Source organism: Ursus maritimus, unplaced genomic scaffold (assembly GCF_017311325.1).
Source record: "Ursus maritimus isolate PB19 unplaced genomic scaffold, ASM1731132v1 scaffold_7, whole genome shotgun sequence".
Lineage (NCBI taxonomy): Eukaryota > Metazoa > Chordata > Mammalia > Carnivora > Ursidae > Ursus > Ursus maritimus.
The window spans coordinates 33500582-33523388 of NW_024426885.1; the positions used below are offsets into that span (position 1 = coordinate 33500582).

At 36.0% G+C, this 22807-nt stretch overlaps 1 protein-coding gene across 3 annotated transcripts in view; it reads right to left on the bottom strand.

Moving 5' to 3' along the window:
• EXOC6 (exocyst complex component 6) overlaps positions 1 to 22807 on the bottom strand; it is a 228117-nt gene that overhangs the window by 57416 nt on the left and 147894 nt on the right. For all 3 annotated transcript variants that reach the window (XM_040623792.1, XM_040623793.1, XM_008696251.2), the window contains exon 18: positions 17238 to 17417. In XM_040623792.1, the coding sequence (XP_040479726.1) occupies positions 17238 to 17417 (180 nt within the window). The remainder of the gene's footprint in view (positions 1 to 17237; positions 17418 to 22807) is intronic.

Below are 22807 nucleotides of genomic sequence, written 5' to 3' on the forward strand. Positions count from 1 at the left end.
CATAATATAATTAAAAAAAAGAAAGAAAGAAAGAAAGAAATTCCTAATTGAAATATGAAAAAAGATGCCTAGTTGAAAAGTAGATATTTTAACTTAAGAAATTTATTATTCTTCCCTCTGTTTTATATAAAAACCACTAATCTAAAGTTTTATTATATAAAACTACATCTTGCTCTTATGTACAGAATGCTATTAAATAAATCAGGAAAAAACTATCTAAAGCATTAATATAAAACATGAAAATTTCCCCAAGATGACTTCACAAAGGCACAAAGATTCTATATAGTAAAATAGGCTTCTGGCTGAACACTGCAGCACTGACATATATAACACTGAAATGCCTCAGATTCCCAATAATACGGAATGGATGAGTTATAAAGGTTTAAATATCAAGATGAATTCCTTCAGTGAGTTTTAATAATAACTTTAACCCTATCTTGAAGACAGACTTTTGAGATCATGCCAAAAACATTCATAGGTCTACCAAAATATACTCAACTCTAAACACCTCTAACATTCTCCAAAATACCCCTTTTACACTTCTATATTCCTTGCATACTCTTTCTGTCCCCACCTAAAGTAGCTTTAGCCCCAAAAGAGGTGGTTACCACATCCGTTAACCATAGTCCCCGTAATGCAGTACGAATTCCCATTCTCCTCCTGCTTTTCTCCTCCTAACAATTCCAAATCAGAAGGATATGAGACAGTAACATAAATGCACGCTCTTGGGGACACACACACACACACACACACACACACACACACACAAAGATTAAATAGAACACAATTATCTTAAAGTTGGGGAAAAAATTTCCCCAAACTGGGAAAACGTTAGGACAGCTGTAATATACGGCAACTTCTCTTTCACTCAAAACTTCCTTATCCGAACCACTGGGCTGATCAAATTTTGGCCACCTTTTTATTAAAAAAAAAACAAAACAAAACTTTTGAACATGGCCTTAGATGATATGTAATATCCAGACTTTCAGCTTTCTGCAGATATCACTGTTGATGTCATGGCAGTTCCATGCTATCTTCCAACTCATTCCACCTTTAATAGGTGGGGAAAAAAAGGAAAGATAAGCAGAGTAATAAAAGCCTAGAAGAGGTCAAGGTTTTAAAGAAATGCCTCTGCTTCCAAGCAATTGATAGTATCAGAAATCAAGATAAAATGGTGAAAGCTGCCTGCACTTTCGCCCAGACTGGCAAGAAGAGGAAGTTAGTTTATGCTGTGTGGGAGCCAACAGGGATTATTCCTGATTCTTAAATCTACTCGATAATAGCAAATTGGGCAGTTAGGCATATGTTTAAGTAGGGAAGCAATAAAATATTAAGGCTATATAAATTTTCTCACTTGGCAATTATAAGAAAAGCAGGGGAAATTAAAGATGAGCTCTAATTTTCCCCGTGGTGACTGAATACTATGGCTAAGCCACAGAATTAAGAGCAAAACACTGGAGCATCCCAGAAACTGTTGTAAAAGCAACAGCTCTGTGACAGCAGAGTCATATCCTCATTTCTTTACATAAGCATCCAGATCAGAGTATCAGGGCTATTTAATCATTAAAATGTACTAGAGTTTGCGATCCCACTACAATTTAACATTTACAAAGAAGTTGCCAGAATTACTAATACGTCAGACAATATAAGTACTTTCCACATGATCACTAGTGAAATGGACAAAGTCACTCGAGCCAACTGACCCTTATTAATATATGTAGGTAGGCAGCTGACATATCATAAATCCAGCCATATATATACAAGTATAATGCAGAGCAGGCCTTTGTCATTCAAGGATTTAAATTTAGGTTTCGACTTTTTAAGAATCTCAGAGTCCAGTACAAGTAGGGCTTCATTTGCTGAGGCACAGATTTGAATAACATGCTCTGTGAAATGGGTATTGGCGGGTATTAGTCAAGAGACTGAATGCAAAGTCCCGACCTCCTAACGCAATGTGGCTTCTGTTAGTTGACATAGATAAAATAACTCTTGTTAAGGTCTACACTTTTCAGTTACATTTCATAGCATTTTCTGAAAGAAATTATATGGCATAGTAGTATTCTCAAATTTGAAAGTTCTCAAAGTTTTGGGGTATACTCACAGAACATCCAGGGCTTTCTGAACAAGTAATTTCACGGGGCTGTCCTAGACTGTGGGAATGGGGTTGGGGTAGATACTTCTAGATTCACTTCTAGTTGAGGAATGGGATTTTTAAAAGAATAAGGGAAATGTATCAAGTGGAAGGAGGATATATATTAAAATAAGATGAAACCTATACAAAGTGGGAGGGAGTGATCAAGGTAAGTTATCTAATTACCATTTTTTTTTTCTAGAGACAACCTTGCAAATGATATTCAACAATACTCCGAGAGTGAAGAGTAAGTCCTTACAGACATCTACAGTAGGCCTTTGCCAACTGCTCCTTTCTTGCTTCCAAAGAATTGAGAGAGGCTTTTAATCTCAGTGCTACCATTTAACACACAGATTTTCATAAGTAAAAGATCAAAAAGAACATGACAGCTTTCTTACAATGCCAAAAGTCTCCTGAATGAAAGAAAAGGAAGGGATTAAAATGTTGCTTATCTTCTGAATTCATTCCCTATATGTGGTATTTGTCTGAACATGCTCCTTTGGTGGGATTTTCCAAAGTCCAAAGTCCAATCTCCTTAGCTTTCATATATAGTACCTTACAGAAGTTTTTTTATAAGTATATATTAGCACCTTGGCCTGCTGAATTTTGTTATCTCTGACCTGCAAACATAACTGTAAATATAAATGCACCAAGGCTGTTCCAACTCTCCATGAGCTCTACCCTCACCCTGACTTCCTTTTTTGCTGTCTTTATCTGCTCACAATAAAACATAATTCAAACTGGAACAATCTCTTATCCACATATTTTAGTCCTTTTCCTTCTTCCCCAATTTCAACTTTTGTCCATTTAACTTTGGGGGGAAATTATCTTCTATGTTTTTCTTTCCATTGTGGAATACAGGTTAAAGGGGAAGACACCATTTGGATTCCTAGAACTTTACCATTCCTATCTGCAAAAACTCAGTTAACTTTCTAAACATGAATTCTCTGTTGCCACCTGGTAGTAAAACTGCCAGATATTGCATTTTCATTTGTTTGTAGTACTGAATCTTCCTGCTCAGAATGGCACTCTTCTCATAAAGCCAGCACCAGCAATCTAGTCTATTAACACTGATAGCTGTTAAAAGAGTAAAGTTACAGGATATTCGTAAGTGTGCATATGTATGCACGTACATACATATACACACATTTAGTCCAAGGGCTGATAATAATCCATTCTAATTATTTTCATTTTATCTCCCTGATCTGTTACTTATTGGTCAGGTCTTCGAGTTCTCTCCTAATCCACTAGCTTTCTACTAAATCTCTCATGCTGTTTCCTCCTAAACTAAAAGCCTTCTATTACTACTACTTCTTCCAATTATGCTCTAAATCAAAATACTGTTTTCCACAACCTCTGACAGTGGGAAATATTTAAGTGTTCTATGCTACATACACACATAAGACTTACAACTTAATGCAATTAAATCTCTTACCAAGATTAGCATCAGCATCAACTTAATAAATACTTAGAAGGATTAAAGTTATAAAATTCAACTACGTTCATTTTCAACAAAGAGTGAGATTCTTTTTTTTTTTTTTTGGCAATTAACTTATGGTAGTGAAAATCACTTAACTGTTCAATTACATTAATGAAAGGCTTAAGAAAAAACTTAGGGGTGTCTGGCTGGCTCAGTCGGTAGAGTGTATATCTCTTGATCTCAGGGTCATGAGTTCAAACCCCTTGTTGGGTGTAGAGCTTACTTAAAAAAATACATATTAAAAAAAAAACTTAAGAAAAAATATAAATTCAGGGCACCTGGGTGGCTCAATCGTTAAGCATCTGCCTTTGGCTCAGGTCATGATCACAGCGCTCTGGGATTGAGCCCCACATCAGGCTCCCTGCTCAGCGGGAAGCCTGCTTCTCCCTCTCCCACTTCCCCTGCTTGTGTTCCCTCTCTCGCGCTAGTGCATAAAATAGCTTTTTTGGACTCTCTCTAAAGGTTCAAAGAAAAAGTTACATGTGATATAAAGTCCTGGGGAAAAGGACCCAACTTGAATTAGCGGTTAATAGTGAGTTGTGTCTTAAGAGTACTCTCCTAATTACAATACAAAAATCTGTGATTGTTTTTCCTGAAGAATCCAATTTTAAGGGGGGAAATTCCCAAAGGAATTAATTAATATAAATTAATTCTCAGGGCGCCTGGGTGGCTCCATCGGTTAAACATCCAACTCTTGATTTCGGCTCAGGTCATGATCTCAAGGTCATGAGATCAAGCCTTCATCAGGCTTCGCGCTGGGCGTGGACGTGGAGCCCACTTGATTCTCTTCCCCCACTCCTCTCCCCCACCCCCCTCTAATTAATTAATTCTAAAATCAAATGCAAACAGTGAATTAAAACACAAATTTCACACTTTGGTATCTGCCCTTTGCCTTTCTGGGGACTCGTACACTCCAAAGTGTATTGATGCCAAAGGTTCAATGTCACATGTCTCCTCACAAGGCCACCTGCTCAGGCCAGAGAAATAAAAATCAGGAAGCAGCCTAATGTAAGATCTTGTGTGCCTCGGCAACCAGAACTATATCTGCCTTAGCTTTATTTCTTGTTTCATAAAGTTACACCTATTTCCCAGTGTTTACTGACAAGTGAAACACACACACACACACACACACACACACACACAATTACAGCCATGCACCTGCCCCCTCATCCTCAATCACTTCACTCAGTGCCTCTGTTTCTTCACTGGTGACACATAAACACGAGGTGAATTCGAGGCTATTTGCCCAGCTTTAGATTTTATGAGAAAAAGCTCATACACGGTACCTGGAAACATTCAAATCAATTTTCTTTCAAAGATGCTTAAATCTGGGAGAAGTTAAATTTATTTGGCTATTGCTCTTTTGCTATTTCTTTCAAATAGACGCTTCTTTCTTTTTTGGTCCTCCATTTTGTTAGAACGTTTTCTGAAGTTATTTGAATGAACCCCAAAGACATTGACAAACGGGCGTTAAAAAAATGAGTCACAGAATCGTGTTAAAAGTTCATTTCACCATATATATATATATATATATATTCTAACAGTGGGCTTTGACTGTTTTCAACTTTTTCATTTACATTGTCTCTTAAAGTTCTTTAATTCTCTCCAATGCCCTGATGTACTGACAATGGTTTGTTCTTGTTGATTTCTGTGTACTTGGAATTAACTTTTTACAAAGTATGCAAATGGATATCAAAAATGTCATTGATAACCAAAGACAGAACTATCTCATATAAGTAACTTTTTCAAAACACTGAACACCCAAGTGCCAAACCTTTTAAAATTTCTCATGCAAATTTATACAAAACTGATCCCCAAATCTATCCCTGCCTTCTTAAATACAGGACAAGAAACAATTTGAGGGGTTTTTTTGGACAGCAGGATTAGTATCACTTCTGAACACGACTTCTGTATTTTGAACATGTATTTGATTTATCTGCAGGAAACCTGTTACCAAGCTTAACTAAATACTTAACAATTACTACAGCAAATGAAGAAAAAGTTGGAAGTGAAAGCCTGAGGCTCTCTCTCTTCAATGGGACAAAAAGTACTTGGCCTTAGTGCCGGGAATTCACAAGGGTTATTTTGGTGCTATCAGGTCTTTTATTGTGTTTAAATCACTACTCAATTTACAGGCATGAAGAGAGTTGTAGTCTGAAGTATTATGTTATTATTTCATGGAGATGTGCAAGGAAAGAGTAAACATACAAATATTTCTAGTCAGTACCGACACCACCTTTACTAAATAATTTTCATATAGACATTTTCCAAATTTTTGCCTGTGAATAAGACCACGAACTTTATCTTCAAAACTAGGAAGTATTCTATATTTCACAAATAAATTTGATTTAAAAATTCTGATTGTTGCAGTATATTTTTTATACTCTCTATGCATACAAGAAAAAGGCTTTTGTAAGTCATTTCCCTACTATTTCTCTCATATTAACTTAAAAAATACTTATCAAGCATTTCCTCTGTGTAAAATATTGTTTAGGTGCTACAGAAGAGACAATGAGTGGATAATAGTTCCTGACATAAAGGGATTAAATTCTAATAGCGGAAAGAAGGCAAGTCTTCAAACAGGTATAGTATATGACAAAATATAAACAGTACTGTAAAAGTGGGACAAAGTATCCACATATGGTTAAGTGGAATTAGCAAATGCTTCATGAAGAGGTAGCATTAAAGATGCTTTTGGAAGAGATTCAGGATTTTTACAGTTATAAATGAAGCCAAGATAGAAAATAAAAGACAGATCCAGGACACAATGAATTTTCCACTCTGAACACCCATGTGAATAATGGTCAGAAATGTGTCTGGAAAGAGTCTGAGATAATTTCTTTTCATTAACCTGTCAAATTTTTACTTTAGATGAACAAGAGACTCTGAAGCTTTTCAACAGGGAAATACGATTAGACTGTGCCCTAGGAACAATAATCTGGCACTGATATGTATGATGAACTGAAGTGAGGAGACACTACTGGAAGAGGCTAATTAGAAAACAGTTATAATAACAAAGATCTGAATTTCAATAATAGGAATAGGAACAGAAAGGTTAGGAACATTTAAATTTCAAATGCTAGATGACACTTTTTTAAGGTAAGAACTTGTAAGAACTTTTTCTGCACAGTCAGAAAATATTTATGAGTTCCTATTCTGGCCATCAAGAGCTCACAACTGGAGGTGGAATGGAGCAACAAACACAGTAAAACGTAAAATATGATGAAGCCATGAAAAAAGGTAAAAGCTGAGGCATTTCAGGAGAGCAATACTGGGTTTGGAGTGAAAAAGAAAAATCTGTACTAGGTCATCAATCATACTGGATTATGCACCGAGGTAGATTTCTACTAGTGGAGTTTGGGATAAGGTCTGTAGAGAAAAGGTGTTCGGGAAAAGCACAAATAGTCTTATAAGCAAGTAATAATAATAACTAATATTTTAAAGTGCTTATTATATGCCAGACACTTTTATAAATATTTTATGTATACCGTCTCATTTAATCTTCACAAAAATCTATAGGCACATTGACCTCATTTTACAGATGAGGAAAATATCTGCAAATTTTACCCTGTCATGCATGAGGTGACCACAGAGGTTTCCCAAAGCACTAAACTCACCACAGATGCACTGTAATATTAACTTTCACAATCAAGACCCAGGAAATCCTCCTGACTGCTTTACCAAAATAAGCACCATTACCTTCAAATGCAGGTTTCCACAAAACTACAATCATATGAAAAATAAGGCCCAAATAATTAGGATTACTATAGGTAACTAAGCAGAGAAAAATAAGCCTGCAGGAAGTTCACTATTATCTAATTCACATGCTAGCTTTGGCTTGTATTTACTTACCGACATGGCTGCATAATCTCTGCTGTTAGTCTGAGAAGGAAGTCAGCCAGGCAATCAAATAAAAAAGGAAAATGTATTCCAATAGCAGCAGAAGCAGTGTTCAAAGTAGCAAAATATACTACAAAACAAGCAAGCTGGCTCTGTGTGTTTGCTATAATTTAAAGGCATTAACTTATTACATACCTGTGATCATCATTTTATTTTGGGATTTGTATGTGAATTTTTACATCCACACCAATCAGATAAATCCTCCTCCAAACTTCTGTCTACCTAATCAAGTAGTCAGTATTAAAATACCAAGAACTTTTGCAGTTACTAAATGTCTGCTGAACCGGCAAATTTAGAAAACACCAACTCTTTGACAGGGTTCTTTGCTATAGAGCAGCTGTTCTCAAATTTTAATCAAAAAATGCAGATTTCTAAGCTCTGGAAATTTTAATTCAGTTAGGTCTAGAGCCAAGCACTGGAATCTGAATTGTTAACAAGTATCTCTTCCTGCAAATGATTTTAATACCAAAGGAAATAAAATGTCTGTTTCTTTACAAATAAAAAACTGCACGATTCTGAAGATGTTTAGAAAGGATAAGCCAGGGGCGCCTGGGTAGCGCAGTCGTTAAAGCCTCTGCCTTCAACTCAGGGCGTGATCCCGGTGTTCCGGGATCGAGTCCCACATCAGGCTCCTCCGCTGGAAGCCTGCTTCTTCCTCTCCCACCCCCGTGCTGTGTTCCCTCTCTCACTGGCTATCTCTCTGTCACATAAATAAATAAAATCTTTAAAAAAAAAAAAAAAAAGAAAGAAAGGATAAGCCAGTAAGCTTCCACATAATCTGCCGCTATTGTTTAAAAGGAAATACTCAAGGAAAAATGGCACGTTAAATTATCTTATAATTAATCATGTAAATTTATTTTCTCCCCCAAAAGTGAATAACAACTCAAAGCAAAAAAACAAATCACTGGTCTCAATTTAAATATATATATGCTCCTGAAGTTCTGTACTAAATACATAGTACTAGCTTATTCCTTTAAAATATTCGGGATTTAATTAATTCCTTAAAATAATAAAGATTAATAAAATTAACTAAAATAGCCTGAAAATGCTGTTTAATTTTTAAGAACTATCTAATTTGCTTTTCAAAATCTGAAAATAAACTATATAATATTTAAGCACTATTTACCTGAAACATGAACTTAACCTTATTATATTATGTCAATAAAATTCAAAATTTATTTATTAGTGGCAGTTGAACATCTGGTATAGCCTACATTGAAGGTGTCCCTCTGTGTGGGAGGCTGTCCTCTTCACCGAACACAATGAGTAAAAAAAAACAAACCGCAAGCAGGAATAGAGGAATAGCCTGCCTGATCATCCTAATTAACCCTAGTAAGCAGTGGGCTGGGAACTGTGCTAGCCAGACAATTCTCTCTTCTGGGAGACTGGACTAGACTCCAGATAATCTCTAAGTCCTTTCTAGATTTAACTTCCAATAAAAGTCAATAAAGTCAGGCAACAACATTTAACATGAATACCATGTAAGTCATAGGACTTGGTATGCTTTCATCATAGTTCACATCGTATCATTTTTATGACTTACAGGTAATAAATCAGATCAATGTGATTCATTACCATTATATATTTTAAAAATTAATATCCAAATAAGGAAAACCAATTTGTAAGCATATATATACAATATATGGTTATGCTTTCACTAGATAAGCACTAAAATGCATTCAAAGCTGCCTGTGCCATGATTTTAAAACTACAATCTGTATTTTTCATACAATTCTTTCTGGTGTCACATGAAAGAGAGGGTGATTAAAACCTCTGATTGTACAGTTGACTATTAAAATTCTCCTTTACAATTTTCAGTCAAGTAAAAAAGACATGTAAACCCACATACTTAACTCAGAAAAAAGTCTGAACGAAAGAATAAAGAACATAAAAGGGTAGGGCTAAAAGAGAAAATAAGGTGCCAAAACGAATAAATCTATGTTTAGGTTGGGACTTTACATCTGTATGAAATAATGATGCTTAGAAACACAATATTATATATAAGGCCCTTAGAGATGACCTAATCCAATCATTTTACTTCAAAGAGAAGGAAGCAGGTTGCTCAGAATCAAGATGGTAGACTAAGTTAATGTCTTTGCGTCCCATTGACCCTGAGATACAAGTGAAATAAAAAGCAGGGAACTGCAAAAAGGAATAAATGTTTAATAGCACAGGAAATGATTTCTGGAAGACAGAAAGCACATGAAACAGAAGAGAAAGACACTGCCCATTATCTGCTAACAGGGAACTACAGTGGAGCTGAGAGCCAGCTGTACATGAGAGGTCCAGAGTCGGCAGGTATGAAAAAGGACAGAAATGAAAAATGGGATGGAGGGGCATCTGGGTGGCTCAGTTGTTAAGCGTCTGCCTTTGGCTCAGGGCGTGATCCCGGCATTCTGGGATCGAGCCCCACATCAGGCTCAGACTCTGCTGGGAGCCTGCTTCTTCCTCTCCCATTCCCCCTGCTGTGTTCCCTCTCTTGCTAGCTGTTTCTCTCTCTCTGTCAAATAAATAAATAAAATCTTTAAAAAAAAGAAAGAAAGAAAGAAAAATGGGATGGAAAAATAGGGAAGGTCATTGAAGATTTCTTGAACAACTATGCCAATGATCCTTTAACTACAGAGCACAGGCAATTTCCATAATGAAAGAACATTTGAGGCTTCTGGTATAGATGGAAAGAAAGAGGGAGGGAAGGAGGAAGAGAGGAAAAAAGAGCTCTGCTCATTCTGGCATGGTGTAGTAATAATGGAAAGAGAGGCACAGAAGGCTACATAATTTATGAAGCTCAGTGCAAAAAGTAAATGTGGGGCCCTTTGTTCAAAAACTATTAAGAATTCCAAGAAAACAAGAAATGAACACCAAATCACATGCAGGACCCTTCTAAACCCATGTAACTGCATAGGTCACACATACATGAAGTTGGCCCTGAAGAGAGAAGGCCACAATCTCATGGTTAGCTCCATACCTGAGGTGAAGAATCCTAGGCAAAATGATTTTTAAAAAATTCCCAGTCGATTCCTACTCAGGAGAAAAGTTTACCAAAAAATAGGGTATTTACACAGTAGCAGAGTAAACTTGTATCAGCTCTCCAGGACTTCTTTGTTAAAAGAGAATGAGCAAAATAAAGAAGCAAAAAAACCTGTTCAAGGGTAACATAGATAATTTAAGAAACTGAAATACCTATCAAAAAAAAAAAAACAAAACCCTCTAATATTCAGGAAGATTTGAAAGATAATATATTCATTTTTTTTTTTTTAAAGAACAGTACCCTATGACAAAGGAACACTTAAAAACAGAAGTGGTTCGGGGCGCCTGGGTGGCTCAGTCGTTAAGCGTCTGCCTTCGGCCCAGGGCATGATCCCGGAGTCCTGGGATCGAGTCCCACATCGGGCTCCTCTGCTGGGAGCCTGCTTCTTCCTCTCCCACTCCCCCTGCTTGTGTTCCCTCTCTCGCTGGCTGTCTCTATCTCTGTCAAATAAAATAATAAAATCTTTAAAAAAGAAAAAAAAAACCAGAAGTGGTTCATTAGAAATTAAAAATTAACAAAATATTTTACAAAAGGACTGAAAAATAAAATTGGAAAAATCTCCCAAAACACAGAACAAAAAGTTAGATACTGTTTCTGACCAAATCATGTATCTTCATTTATTATTGGATATATATTTGTTTCTCACTTAAAGAAAGCATGTTTCAAAACTATATATGAAAATTAAAAATGCAAATTAAAGACTCAGTGGCACCAGATACATTTAGTAGGGAAGGAGACTATGGCCCTAAACATAAAGAATTTACAAAGGATACTAAATTAGGCCATTAATAAGACACTTTTGGCTGGAAGCAAAAAATTAAGCCAATGGAAAAACCCTTCAAAGTAAACACCTAAAAAGGGAAACACCTTAAAAGGGAACTAGAAAGGGAAGTAGATACAGAAATAAAGATCAAATAACCATTTCCTCGTTTTCAAAGTAGTTCCTACTATAATTTTATTATTGAACATATACTCTGATTTATTTCTTGAGTTAATCAAAAGTAAATCATTTTTCTTTGGCAATGTGATTTTAAAATCTATACCAAATATAGTGCTATGCTAGTAAATGTTTAACAACAATTCTCTGGGAAAAAAGCCTTTATTCGTAAGATTTGCTGATTGCCATGGTCTATCTACTCCTTCCTATGGCTACCGATGTGATGTCACTGAATGCACAGCTGAGAAGAAATGTGCGCAATAGGCTCTCATAATAATTCCCACCACTATTTTAAAGCCATTTTCTCTCAGTAGGAAGGCATCTCTAATCTTAGAGTAAAAGATATGGGGAGAAACGATACTATTAACAGATATTCTTTGATTTTTTTTTTTTAGAAGATTTCATTTATTTATCTGAGAGAGCGAGCATGAGCGCACAAGCAGAGGGAGGGGTGGAGGGAGAGGGGGAAGCAGACTCCCTGCTGAGTGGGTAGCCCTGTTGCCACCACAGGGCTTGATCCCAGGACCCCAATATCATGACCTGAGCCGGTCAGTCGCTTAACCGACTGAGCCACCCAAGCGCCCCAATAGATATTCTGTTAATAAACAGCTTTTTAGGGGCGCCTGGGTGGCACAGCGGTTAAGCGTCTGCCTTCGGCTCAGGGCGTGATCCCGGCGTTATGGGATCGAGCCCCACATCAGGCTCCTCCGCTATGAGCCTGCTTCTTCCTCTCCCGCTCCCCCTGCTTGTGTTCCCTCTCTCGCTGGCTGTTTCTATCTCTGTCAAAAAAATAAATAAAATCTTTAAAAAAAAAAAATAAACAGCTTTTTAGAGACATCTATTCTTAATAAAGATGCCAAAGATTATTCCTCATTATTCCTAAAAATCATGTCTATTTTTTATTATTATTCATCACAAGACTTCTATTAGTGCAGAAAACCAAAAGTTAAGCATATTTGAAAGCAAAGGAAAACATATCTTTCTTGGAAGAAAAGTTGGTGCTTACAGTTCAAACAGAAGCAAGATTAGTTTATTTAACAACTCTAGAGTAATAGCAAATGTAAGCACAGAAAATTATATTATGGGTAAAAATAAAATAGAGGTCTGAGAAAGGAAGAAATATGAGCAAATTGAATCATGAATGCATGATCTTCTATTTACTTCTGTAAAAGATAATCATTCGTTACTATAAAATCTGGGTAAATTGGGTCCCCTTTGCAAATACACATATCAAGAAATTAAGGAGCCATTACCACTTATACATATCCTCTAGTGGTTGCAAATCAGTAAAATTTCCTTACTGAAACAAACACACGATTATTAGCATTTATGAAGAAAGGAAATATTCATTATTCTTTCTAGAAGCAGACCAGTGCTGGGTCTTTAGGTAATACATTCACAGTAAAATGTCAGAGTTCCATTTGGCAGTCTTCACGAAGAATAACTAGGTATGCTCAAGTTGCTCAACAACCTTTTCTATTTACATATGTGTAAGTGGTGAATGAATGTTTAATGCTTTTTGAAATTCCTTTGGTTTTAAATTTTCTAGCTAATACAAAATCTTATTTTAAAAAAACAGGACTTATAAATTAGACTTAAATTAAGTCTCATAATTGCGCAGAAGAAAATGACTTGAAAGTATGAAAGAAAATACATGTCAAAATGTTAACAGTGGTTATCCTTTGACAAGTTAACAGGTAATTTCTTTTTTCAAATGGTTTTTTTGTTTTGTTTTGTTGTTTTTAAAGATTTTCTTTATTTTACAGAGAGAGAGAGAGACAGCCAGCGAGAGAGGGAACACAGGCAAGGGGAGTGGGAGAGGAAGAAGCAGGCTCCCAGCAGAGGAGCCTGATGTGAGGCTCGATCCCAGGACTCTGAGATCACGCCCTGAGCCGAAGGCAGACGCTTAACGACTGAGCCACCCAGGTGCCCCGTTAACAGGTAATTTTTATTTCTTCTAGACAGCTGCATTTCCTATTGTAAGAAAAAAAAATACTAGAAACAAGAAGGGTTACTTACACATCTGAAAGAGTAAAAACTGTTGATTTCAAGAATATTAATTTAGGGATGAAATAATATTTACTTCATGTACTAATCAGACTTCACTGGCATCTGTTAGCCATTATAAGCACTGTACTCAAGTTATAATTATTCATATAAATATGCTTTATAAAGTGAATATCTTTCAAAATTAAAGTTTTTAATGGCTACATAATGCAAAAGTAGAGAACTCAGAGCTAAATAATATCAAGCTAAAAATGTAGGCATAAATATAAGAAAAAAAAGTAAAGCATATTAAAATGAAACTAATACTATTAAAGGCCTTAAAACAGTAATAGAGGAAGAAAGGAGAAGAAAGGACAAAACTAACATTTATTAATAGTTCTTACTTTATGCCAAGCACCCTGCCAGGCAACTTTTTTACACACTATTTCAATTTATCCTATGATAGTCCTATAGGAAAATGGATTATGCCTATTTTGCAAAAGGTAAAAGGTTCAGAGGTTAAGCAACTTGCCAGGATCCCACAGCTAGTAAATTACAAATCCAAGGTTCAAACATAAATTGTTCTAACTCTAGAGCCCATCCTATGCTCTCCTCACTTCAGCAACCTGGCCCCCAAGAACAATAACAGATAAATGGGTTCTGCTTTAATTGAATCATAAAAAGGCAAGTTCCCCTGAGGCAGATAATGTATTTAACAGGGCAGCTTAACATTTTGGGTAATGGGGCAATACCAGTCATAACTGCAAAATACTGCCTATTTAGCTTGCTGTTGATTTCTATGGTCAGTAGAGAGCCTGGCTTCTCTGCTAGAGCAAGGGGAAATGCAGATGAGTAAGTATTTTAATATGGAAGCATATTAAATTACTTTACTTTTCCATTTCCTGCATAAACTTGAACTGGCTGAAACAGTGCAAGTGAAGAGAAACAGGTGAGGGAAGTAGTATACCAATTCTCTCACTCATCCAACCCTACAAAGTATCTACAGTGAATATTATTGCTGGTCATGGAAATCCTACAGCTTTCTATAGCTACCACAATGTAGTTAAAAAGCGAAAATAACAAAGTTCTTTCCCTGGGCTCCATCAAAACCATTATGATCCATTAACTTCTATTGTTTTCACCTTGTGAGCAGAACACAAAATTCTATTGGTTGGATTATGACTTTTTTTGAACCAATGGAACCTTTACCAGGCAATATGGTCAGCAACTGCACATTATGATTATCTGTGATTGAGAAAATACTCTTCCGCAACAGTGGCAGGAACTGACAAAAAACTATGCAGTGAAGCTAGGAGTGGAGCTTTTAAACTAGGTGTTCTGTCTTACGTACTTTTTAGGGTTGAGGGGTGAAAGAGTCAGCTTTATCCCTCAGACTCAACTTTTGTGTCAAATTACTTGCACTAATGACCAACACTTGCACTATTTGAAAGAGTGGTCCTTGGTCTCACGGATCCCACTGACTCTAACTCACTGCACTGACTCTGAACAATGTCAAAACTAAGATAGATAGGGAACATGGCCACTACTTAACTCTTCATGTCTAAGTAGGATAGCTACTTCTGCGTAAGCTGACTGACTTGGGACTAAATGTGACAAATAATCTTCTGAAGCTTCTTTGAGAATGAAAGGAGTCAGAACCGGCCCCTCCCTCCATCTGGGTCCAAGGGTAACCTGAAACTAAGGAATCATTTTCAGCTTAAAATATTCAAATGGGGTGACTGGGTGGCTCAGTCAGGTAATTTGATTTTGGCTCAGGTCATGATCTCAGGGTTGTGAGATTGAGCCCCACGTCAGGATTCTCCCTCTCCCTTGACCTGCACTCCCATGCTCTCCCTCTCTAAAAAAACACATCAACAAAAACATTCAAATAAAAATGGTAGCTTATATAACATATACTGTTTAGAAAAATAATACATTTAATAATACTGCCTCTGTTCTTTGCTTAAAAGAAAACAATATAGTTGAATATACAGTTTCAGTGTTTCAGAGAATTAATATACTAAGCCATAATACAATTATCAATGCTAGCTAAAACTTATTATAGTCAATAATTTAATATTTTTGCTTGGAAATTATGTTTCTAGTTTATTCCTTGAATAAGAATATACAGTTGTTAGGTCCATTTTCTCTTTTCTTAGCTATGAACAATAATTTTCTATTTATTTGATCATACCCTATATTTATTGTTGTATTTGTTGGTGGCATTGTATAAAAGTTAATTTCCTTTACAGAAAAACTCTTGTTAGATGACATAAAAATCCAAAATGGCATAGGAAGAATCACCTAAAACTATACAAAATATCATAATAGATTACGAGTGATCTAGTTAGGCCAGGAGTCTGTTTCTCTCTGTGTTACCACAGGACACCTTGAGAAAGCAGGATTTCCTTCCAGATGTTAGCCTCTTGAAGTGACGTATTTGCCCTAACCATTTCTAACATATAAACTCTCTTAATTCTACCCAATTTATGCACAAAATTCCTCCCCATCACATTGTGCCAAGCTGTGAAACAGATAATGCAACATAAAAATATGATATGTGTATATCTGTGTATATGTGTGAGCACACACATATGTACATTCTTATAGATTGCTTTTGGCTGGAGATGTATACTGACAATGTGAATTCAAATTAACTCAAAAATTACTTAATACATAGTATATGAGGAATACTTTTTTAGAAATTAGTTGAAACAAGAATTAAACATATATACAGGTTCCCTTTCTCAACACAAGGACAGCAGATAGGAATATAATATAATCCCTGGGTAAGCTTCTAAAAGTTCTTTGGCACAGATCCACTATTAAAATCTCTTTAGGAAATTCTTCTATTTATTTCTTAGCAACACCTGCCTTCAACTATTCTAAATGGCCCTCTTACGATGGAGACAGAGTAAAAAAAAAAAGGAGAATAACTTTTTTTTTTTTTTTTTTTTTCATTTTAAGCAGGAGAGATGGTTGGAGGCAGTTAGGTAGGCTTCAGATTAAATACTTTATTTTTGTGTTTACAGCTACACCTTTTCTTTCCTTTCTCTTTACATTTTATTATTTCAAACCAGGTTTGTTTGGGTTTTTTTCCCCCCTGTGTTCAGCTACATCTTATTATGAAATAGTCAACAAATTTTTTCCTATTTTATTTGTACAAAAACTATTCCACTCATGTTTTAATAGTAGTTCTATTATTTTTGAATATACCTAATGAAAAGCATTTCATCCCAACATAATCTCTTTGGTCTTTGCATTCCTCATGCAAAGAATCCAGTATTCCAGCCTATTCATACCCAATGTCCCTGGTATTTATATATTTTTTTAATGCTTCATCAATAGATTATTCAAAATATAGATGCACTCTGACTATATATCAGGATAGAACAATATTCTAGTTTTACTTTTAATCTCCGGCCTAAACATATCCAATAATTTCTTGGCCTTTCTAATTGGAAAAGTCATTGATTATATGAGAACTACTCCTAGTAGAGTTTATTTCAATTTAAGTCTACACTGAATTTCAGGGTTTTGTTTTGGTTTTGGTAGAAACAGAGTTGTAGTTATTTTGGTTAAAAGTCAAATAAATTAAAACTTGAAACAACTGGCTAAGTTAGAAGTCTTCACAAACGGATTTATAAGAATGGAAAGAAAACATTCAAGCTAGGAAGTTGGTTTGAACAAGTAAACCTAAAACTAAGATTAAATTCTAAGATATACTTTAGTAAGCAAAACTATAATACACTATTTTGAAATTTTTTATACTTACAGGCAAATGAGTAAACACTTGAAAGATGCTTCTCAAAAAATTAATAAGATCCATTAAATAACCACTAGCTCTTCCATCTGGCTCAGACATGGTCCAGTCATAATCAGCAAGCTGAACAAATTCATCAATTTTTTGATTAAGCTTGGTATATATTTCTCCTTCTGCTGCATGTCGGGCATCCTGATGAGGAACAAAACAATAAAAAACAAGAAATAGTTATAGAAGCAGATAACAGAAAAAGCTTTTTTAAAATTCTATAATTTATTTTATATTTTTCCTTGGTCTATTATTTTAGTCATTTATTTGAAGTCCAAGAAAACTACTGTTTTTTTTGGCTGATAGTAGTCTATTTGACTGACACCATACTCCCCCCCCAACCTCATTATCACCTTTTCATTTTTATGTGGTAGGATAATTTATGAGTTATTAATTCTGAATTGTTCTCACAGCTTTAAGAAGTCCCTTAGGAGAAACAGAATGAAAAAACAGAACACAGAAGACCACCCCTGTCCACTGACTGAGAAAAATAAAGTCGGATGGTCACAGAAAAAATGGAATAGTTGCTGGTGTTTTAAGTTGAAGAGGAAAAAAAGAAAAGAAAAGAGATAGTTAACTTCTCAGAGGAGGAAAAAAGAAAGGATGGGAATGATGCAAAAACACCACAGCAAAGATCTCCAAACATTCTCTCCTTCACAAAAGCAACAAGAAAACTAGGAAAAATTGTCAAAGTCAACTTTTCTAGAACTCTGGAAATTAATTCAAAACTTGCAGCAATCTAAGCAGTGTTCATTCAAGAAAAAGAGCTGTATCTTGGGGAGAAAACGAGCTCTACAGGGTTTTAATGTGCCCTTATTTCCATTTTTCCTCCCCTGCTCCAGCTCCACAGTGTCCTTGAAAATCAACATCCCACAACTGTTTTATAAACCAATAGTCTGACAGTCATCAAAGGGGACCAAACGGGGTTGGAGATCCTTCAAAAGCACATTCCCAGAGAATTATCATTATTTCAACTATCTGATGGTTCCTTGGAAGACCCCACTTATGGGGATGTTTTAATTTTATTTAAATTGGGGCCTGTCCAGTGTAAAACATCTCTTCTCTGGGGACATTCATTGAAAATAATTAAAGGCAATTGTTTAACATCACATATGCCTGAGGCAGTGCATAACAGGGCACACAATCAGCTAACTAAAAAGCTTTTTAAAGGAAAAACTGGGGAATGAGATATCCATAGATAACTCTGAAAGGCTCCGACATAGTCCAGGGAATCTAGAAGACTATGTACATGTGTAGGGCTGTGCACCAACTCAGAAAAGACCACAGTCCAGAAGCAGAAGAAGACTCTGAACTCTCACCTATGACTGACCTTGAAGCCCTGTGCAAGCAGGAAGTGAAGGCTAAAGCAGAGTTGTCAAATTCCTGAGTGTTGAAGGTATGCCCCAATACACACAGAGTTCTTCAGCAAAGACTGGGGAACTTATTGGTTCCAGGATTCTAAGGAAATCTGTGTGCAATCATTAGCTCACCACAAAGCTAACCAAGCAGAGACTTCAGTGGTCACAGAGGAAAAAGAATATGGAGTTTATAGAATTAATTCAGAAAAGTCACAACCAGCCAACCACTAGGAAAAAACAACAAACAACAAACCTTGGGAAGAGAGGAGAATCTGATTTCCAGAATTACCACAATATATTATTTAAGTGTTGTGTTTTCAACAAAATTGTAAGTGACACAAAGTAACAAGAAAGTATGACCCACACACAGGGAAAAAAAGCAATCAACAGAAACTCTTACTGAGGAGGTAGTCATCGGACTTATAAGACAAAGACTTTTTTTTTTAAAGATCTATTCTTTTTTCTTTTTTCCCCTGAGAGAGTGCATGAGCTGGGGCGGTGGGGGGTGGGGAAGCAGACTACCAATTGAGCAGGGAGCCTGAAACGGGGCTCAATCTCACAACCCTAAGATCATGACCTGAGCTGAAACCAAGAGTCAGGCACTTAACCAACTGAGCCACCCAGGTGCCCCAAGACAAAGACTTTAAATCAGCTATTTAAAATATGTCCAAAGAACTATAGGAAACCACATCTAAAGAACTAAAGGAAAATACAGCAATGCCTCAAAAAATAGAATACAAAAAAAAGACAAATTTTTTTAAAAATAGAAATTCTGCAATTGAAAAGTACAATAAATAAAATGAAAAAATTATTACAGGGGTTCAACAGATTTGAGCAGGCAGAAGAAAAAGATTTGATCAACAATATAAACAAACTAGACTTAACAGACATCCATAGAATATCCCACTCAAAAACAGTAGAGCTTGCTTTATTTTCCAAGTGCACATGGGATGTTATTGAGAATAGGGTGTATGTTAGGCCATAAAAAAAGCCTTAAATGGACTGAAATCATACAAAGTATGTATTTCAAACACAATGGAATGAAATTAGAAATTAGTAACAGAAGGACATTTGGGAAATTCACAAATATGTGGAAATTAAACAATAGTTCCATTACATAACCAACGGGTCAAAGAAGTAATCAAGATCAAAATCAGAAAATATTTTGAGATAAAACAAAAACAAAACAAACAGAAAAACACAATACCAAAACTAATGGGGCTTAAAGAAAGCAGTACTTAGGAAAAATTTACAGTATGCATGCCTATATAAAAAAAGAAATAAGATCTCAAATCAATCACCTAAACTTTCACCTTAAGAAACTAGAAAAAGAAGAAATGGTGATTGTGGGTTCTCACTCAGACAACAGTACTCTGAAAGAATGGCATGAGGGAGACTGGGGAACTGCAGACTAGGCATTGTGGTCTTTGGAACCAAGGCACAAGATCCCCATTTCTAAGTTTTCTCTTAAAGACTCAAATAAATTTATGGAGCATCTTGAAACTTAAAACTGGAACGATCTCTGCCTTTCTCTCAGTTTTTTTGGGTTTTTTTGGGTTTTTGGGGGGAGTGCTGCACAAGCCCCTGGAATACTTTGTACAAACACCTTAAGGAAGATGAACAACTTACCATCCTGAACAGTAAAGCATGAGAGCTAAATTTAATTTGATTTGGGGGGTTGGGGTTGACAATGTAACACTTCTGACAAAACTAATACCTATTTAGATTTTTGACTAAGAAGAGACTTCAGTATCACTAACCATTAGTAGTCACATACTCTATTTGAATGTGGTTTAATCTAATATACAGTTTATTTCATGTCTATGAAAAAGATCACTATAAGACTACATTGAGATGAGTAAGACTGCTTCCACCCTCAAGGATATCACAATCCAGGGAGAGATACAATACTGTCGCCCCTCCTTAACTTACAGTTTCACTTTCTGCAGTTACCCACAGTTAGCCACAGTCCAGAAGCAGAAGCTCCTCCTCTGACATACCACCAGATGGTCAACAGCAGCCTAATACTATGTCACAATGCCTACATCATTCACCTTACTCCCTCTCATCACATCAGCATTTTATCATCTCACATCATCACAAAAAGAAGGGGAGGTACAGGGTAAGTATAATAAGGTATTTTGAGAGAGAAAGACCACATTCACATACTTTTTACTGCAGTACACTGTTATAATTGTTCTATTTTATTATTAGGTATTAATCTTTTACTGTGCCTAACTTATAACTTAAACTTTATCACAGCTATGATATATAGGAGAAAACAATACATATAGGGTTTGGTACTATTCAAGGTTTCAAGCATCCACTAGGCACGGTTGTATCACAAAATATGACGAGTGCTGCAGTACAGGTTTAACAAAGCATCCTGAGTAAACAAAAAAGGAAATAATTACTACTTATTTGATTAAAATCTTGATGGAGAGGATGTCAGGGACCTTTACTAGGTATTTTGGTTTGTGTGCCTTAAGAAATTTTCAGGAGAACACGTAAGAGAAGGTAAACGTGAACATTCAAAATGTGCCATTTTCACATTTTGATGCTTTTTCACCTCCCTCCCCAATTTTCACAATATCTAACCACTTGCTACTCACTGCCACACTGGACTGAAAGAAAAGCAACTACTGGTACTCATCTTCCCATCTGTATGCCTGTTTTCATAGCATGATTAGAATGGGAATACCAAGAAAGATTCTTCTTCTCTCCCCACTCAGAGACCTAATACAAATTGGACATACACAATACAAACTTTGCACAGCGTCTCTCCTAAACTACAGACTAAAGTAAAAATAAACACTACGTTATGTAAAACAGGAATTTAAGATAAGCTAATATTAATGTCATTGACTGAAATTTTACTGAAGCACTACTACCTATGTGAGTAGCAAATTAGTTCTGACCCAAAATAGTTATTTCTAGGAACTTAACCTGTTAGTATCTATTAAAATTTTTAAGGCAATACAAATTTACTCAGAAAAACCTGAAGACTGAGAAGCTTAACATCAGCGCTTATCAAGAACACATTATTGGCCACTATAAATTTGGTACTCTGAGTAATGTAGCTACAAAACATCCATTGACAACTACACTCCATTAAAACAGGAAATTTGTGTCTGTTTTTGTTCACCTAGAATACTGCTTGCCAAAGAGTAGGCAATAGATGAGTACTTGCTAAAATTCCCGCCTTTAAGTTTATATATGACCTAGTTGGAAAAGAAAACTACCGCAAATAAAACAAGCACAGAATGAATCAATACTAACAAATTAGTGCTGGGTATATGTCTAGTAATAGTATAGCAAAAAAGGAGAGACCATGTGGGCTGGAAAAGAGCTTTATGCCACTTGCTGATCCAGTTACTATTACTGAGTAACAAGCTACCCCAAATCTTAGTGGCTTAAAATAACAAGCATTTTATTATGCTTAAAGGTTCTAGTGGTTAGAAATGCAGACAGGGAACAGTGCAGATAACTTTGCTCCACTACATCTAAGACCTCAGCTGGGGGTTGGAATCATCTCGAGGTTCTGGCACCTGGGATGGGTAGCCTCTTCCTATGGTGTGGCTTGGCTTCCTCACAACACAGTGGCTGCAGGGTACCTGGCCTTCTTACATGGCACCTCAGGCCTCCAAGCATGTGTGTTCCATGCCTGGAATAACTAGAATAAGGTGGAAGTGCCATTGCCATTTAAATCCTAGCCTCAGAAGTCTCACAACATTATTTCCACTGTACCCTACTAGTTAAAGCAGTCGCCAGCTGGCCCAGATTCAAGGGGAGGGGACACAGATCCCTACTTTTCCATAAGAGAAGTGTCAAGGAATCTGAAGCCATTTTAAAAATCACCATCTTCAATAAATAAATAAATAAATAAATAAATATCACCATCTTACTAATAATGAATAATGGAGAAATGGCCCATAAAGAATATGCACTATGGGTTTGAGAAAACAGGATGCGTTTGAGAAAACGGGATGGTTTGATTTCCACTTATCTTTACATCTTGAGCAGATTACTTTTGTAAATCCTATTTTTCTCATCTATGAAAAGAGAATCATCATCACAACCTCAGAGTGCTGTTTCGAGCGATCTTCTGTAATTAATGTAATATACCTAACAGTACTTGGCAGCCAGGTGTTCAAAAAAAAAATGCTTGTTTCCCTA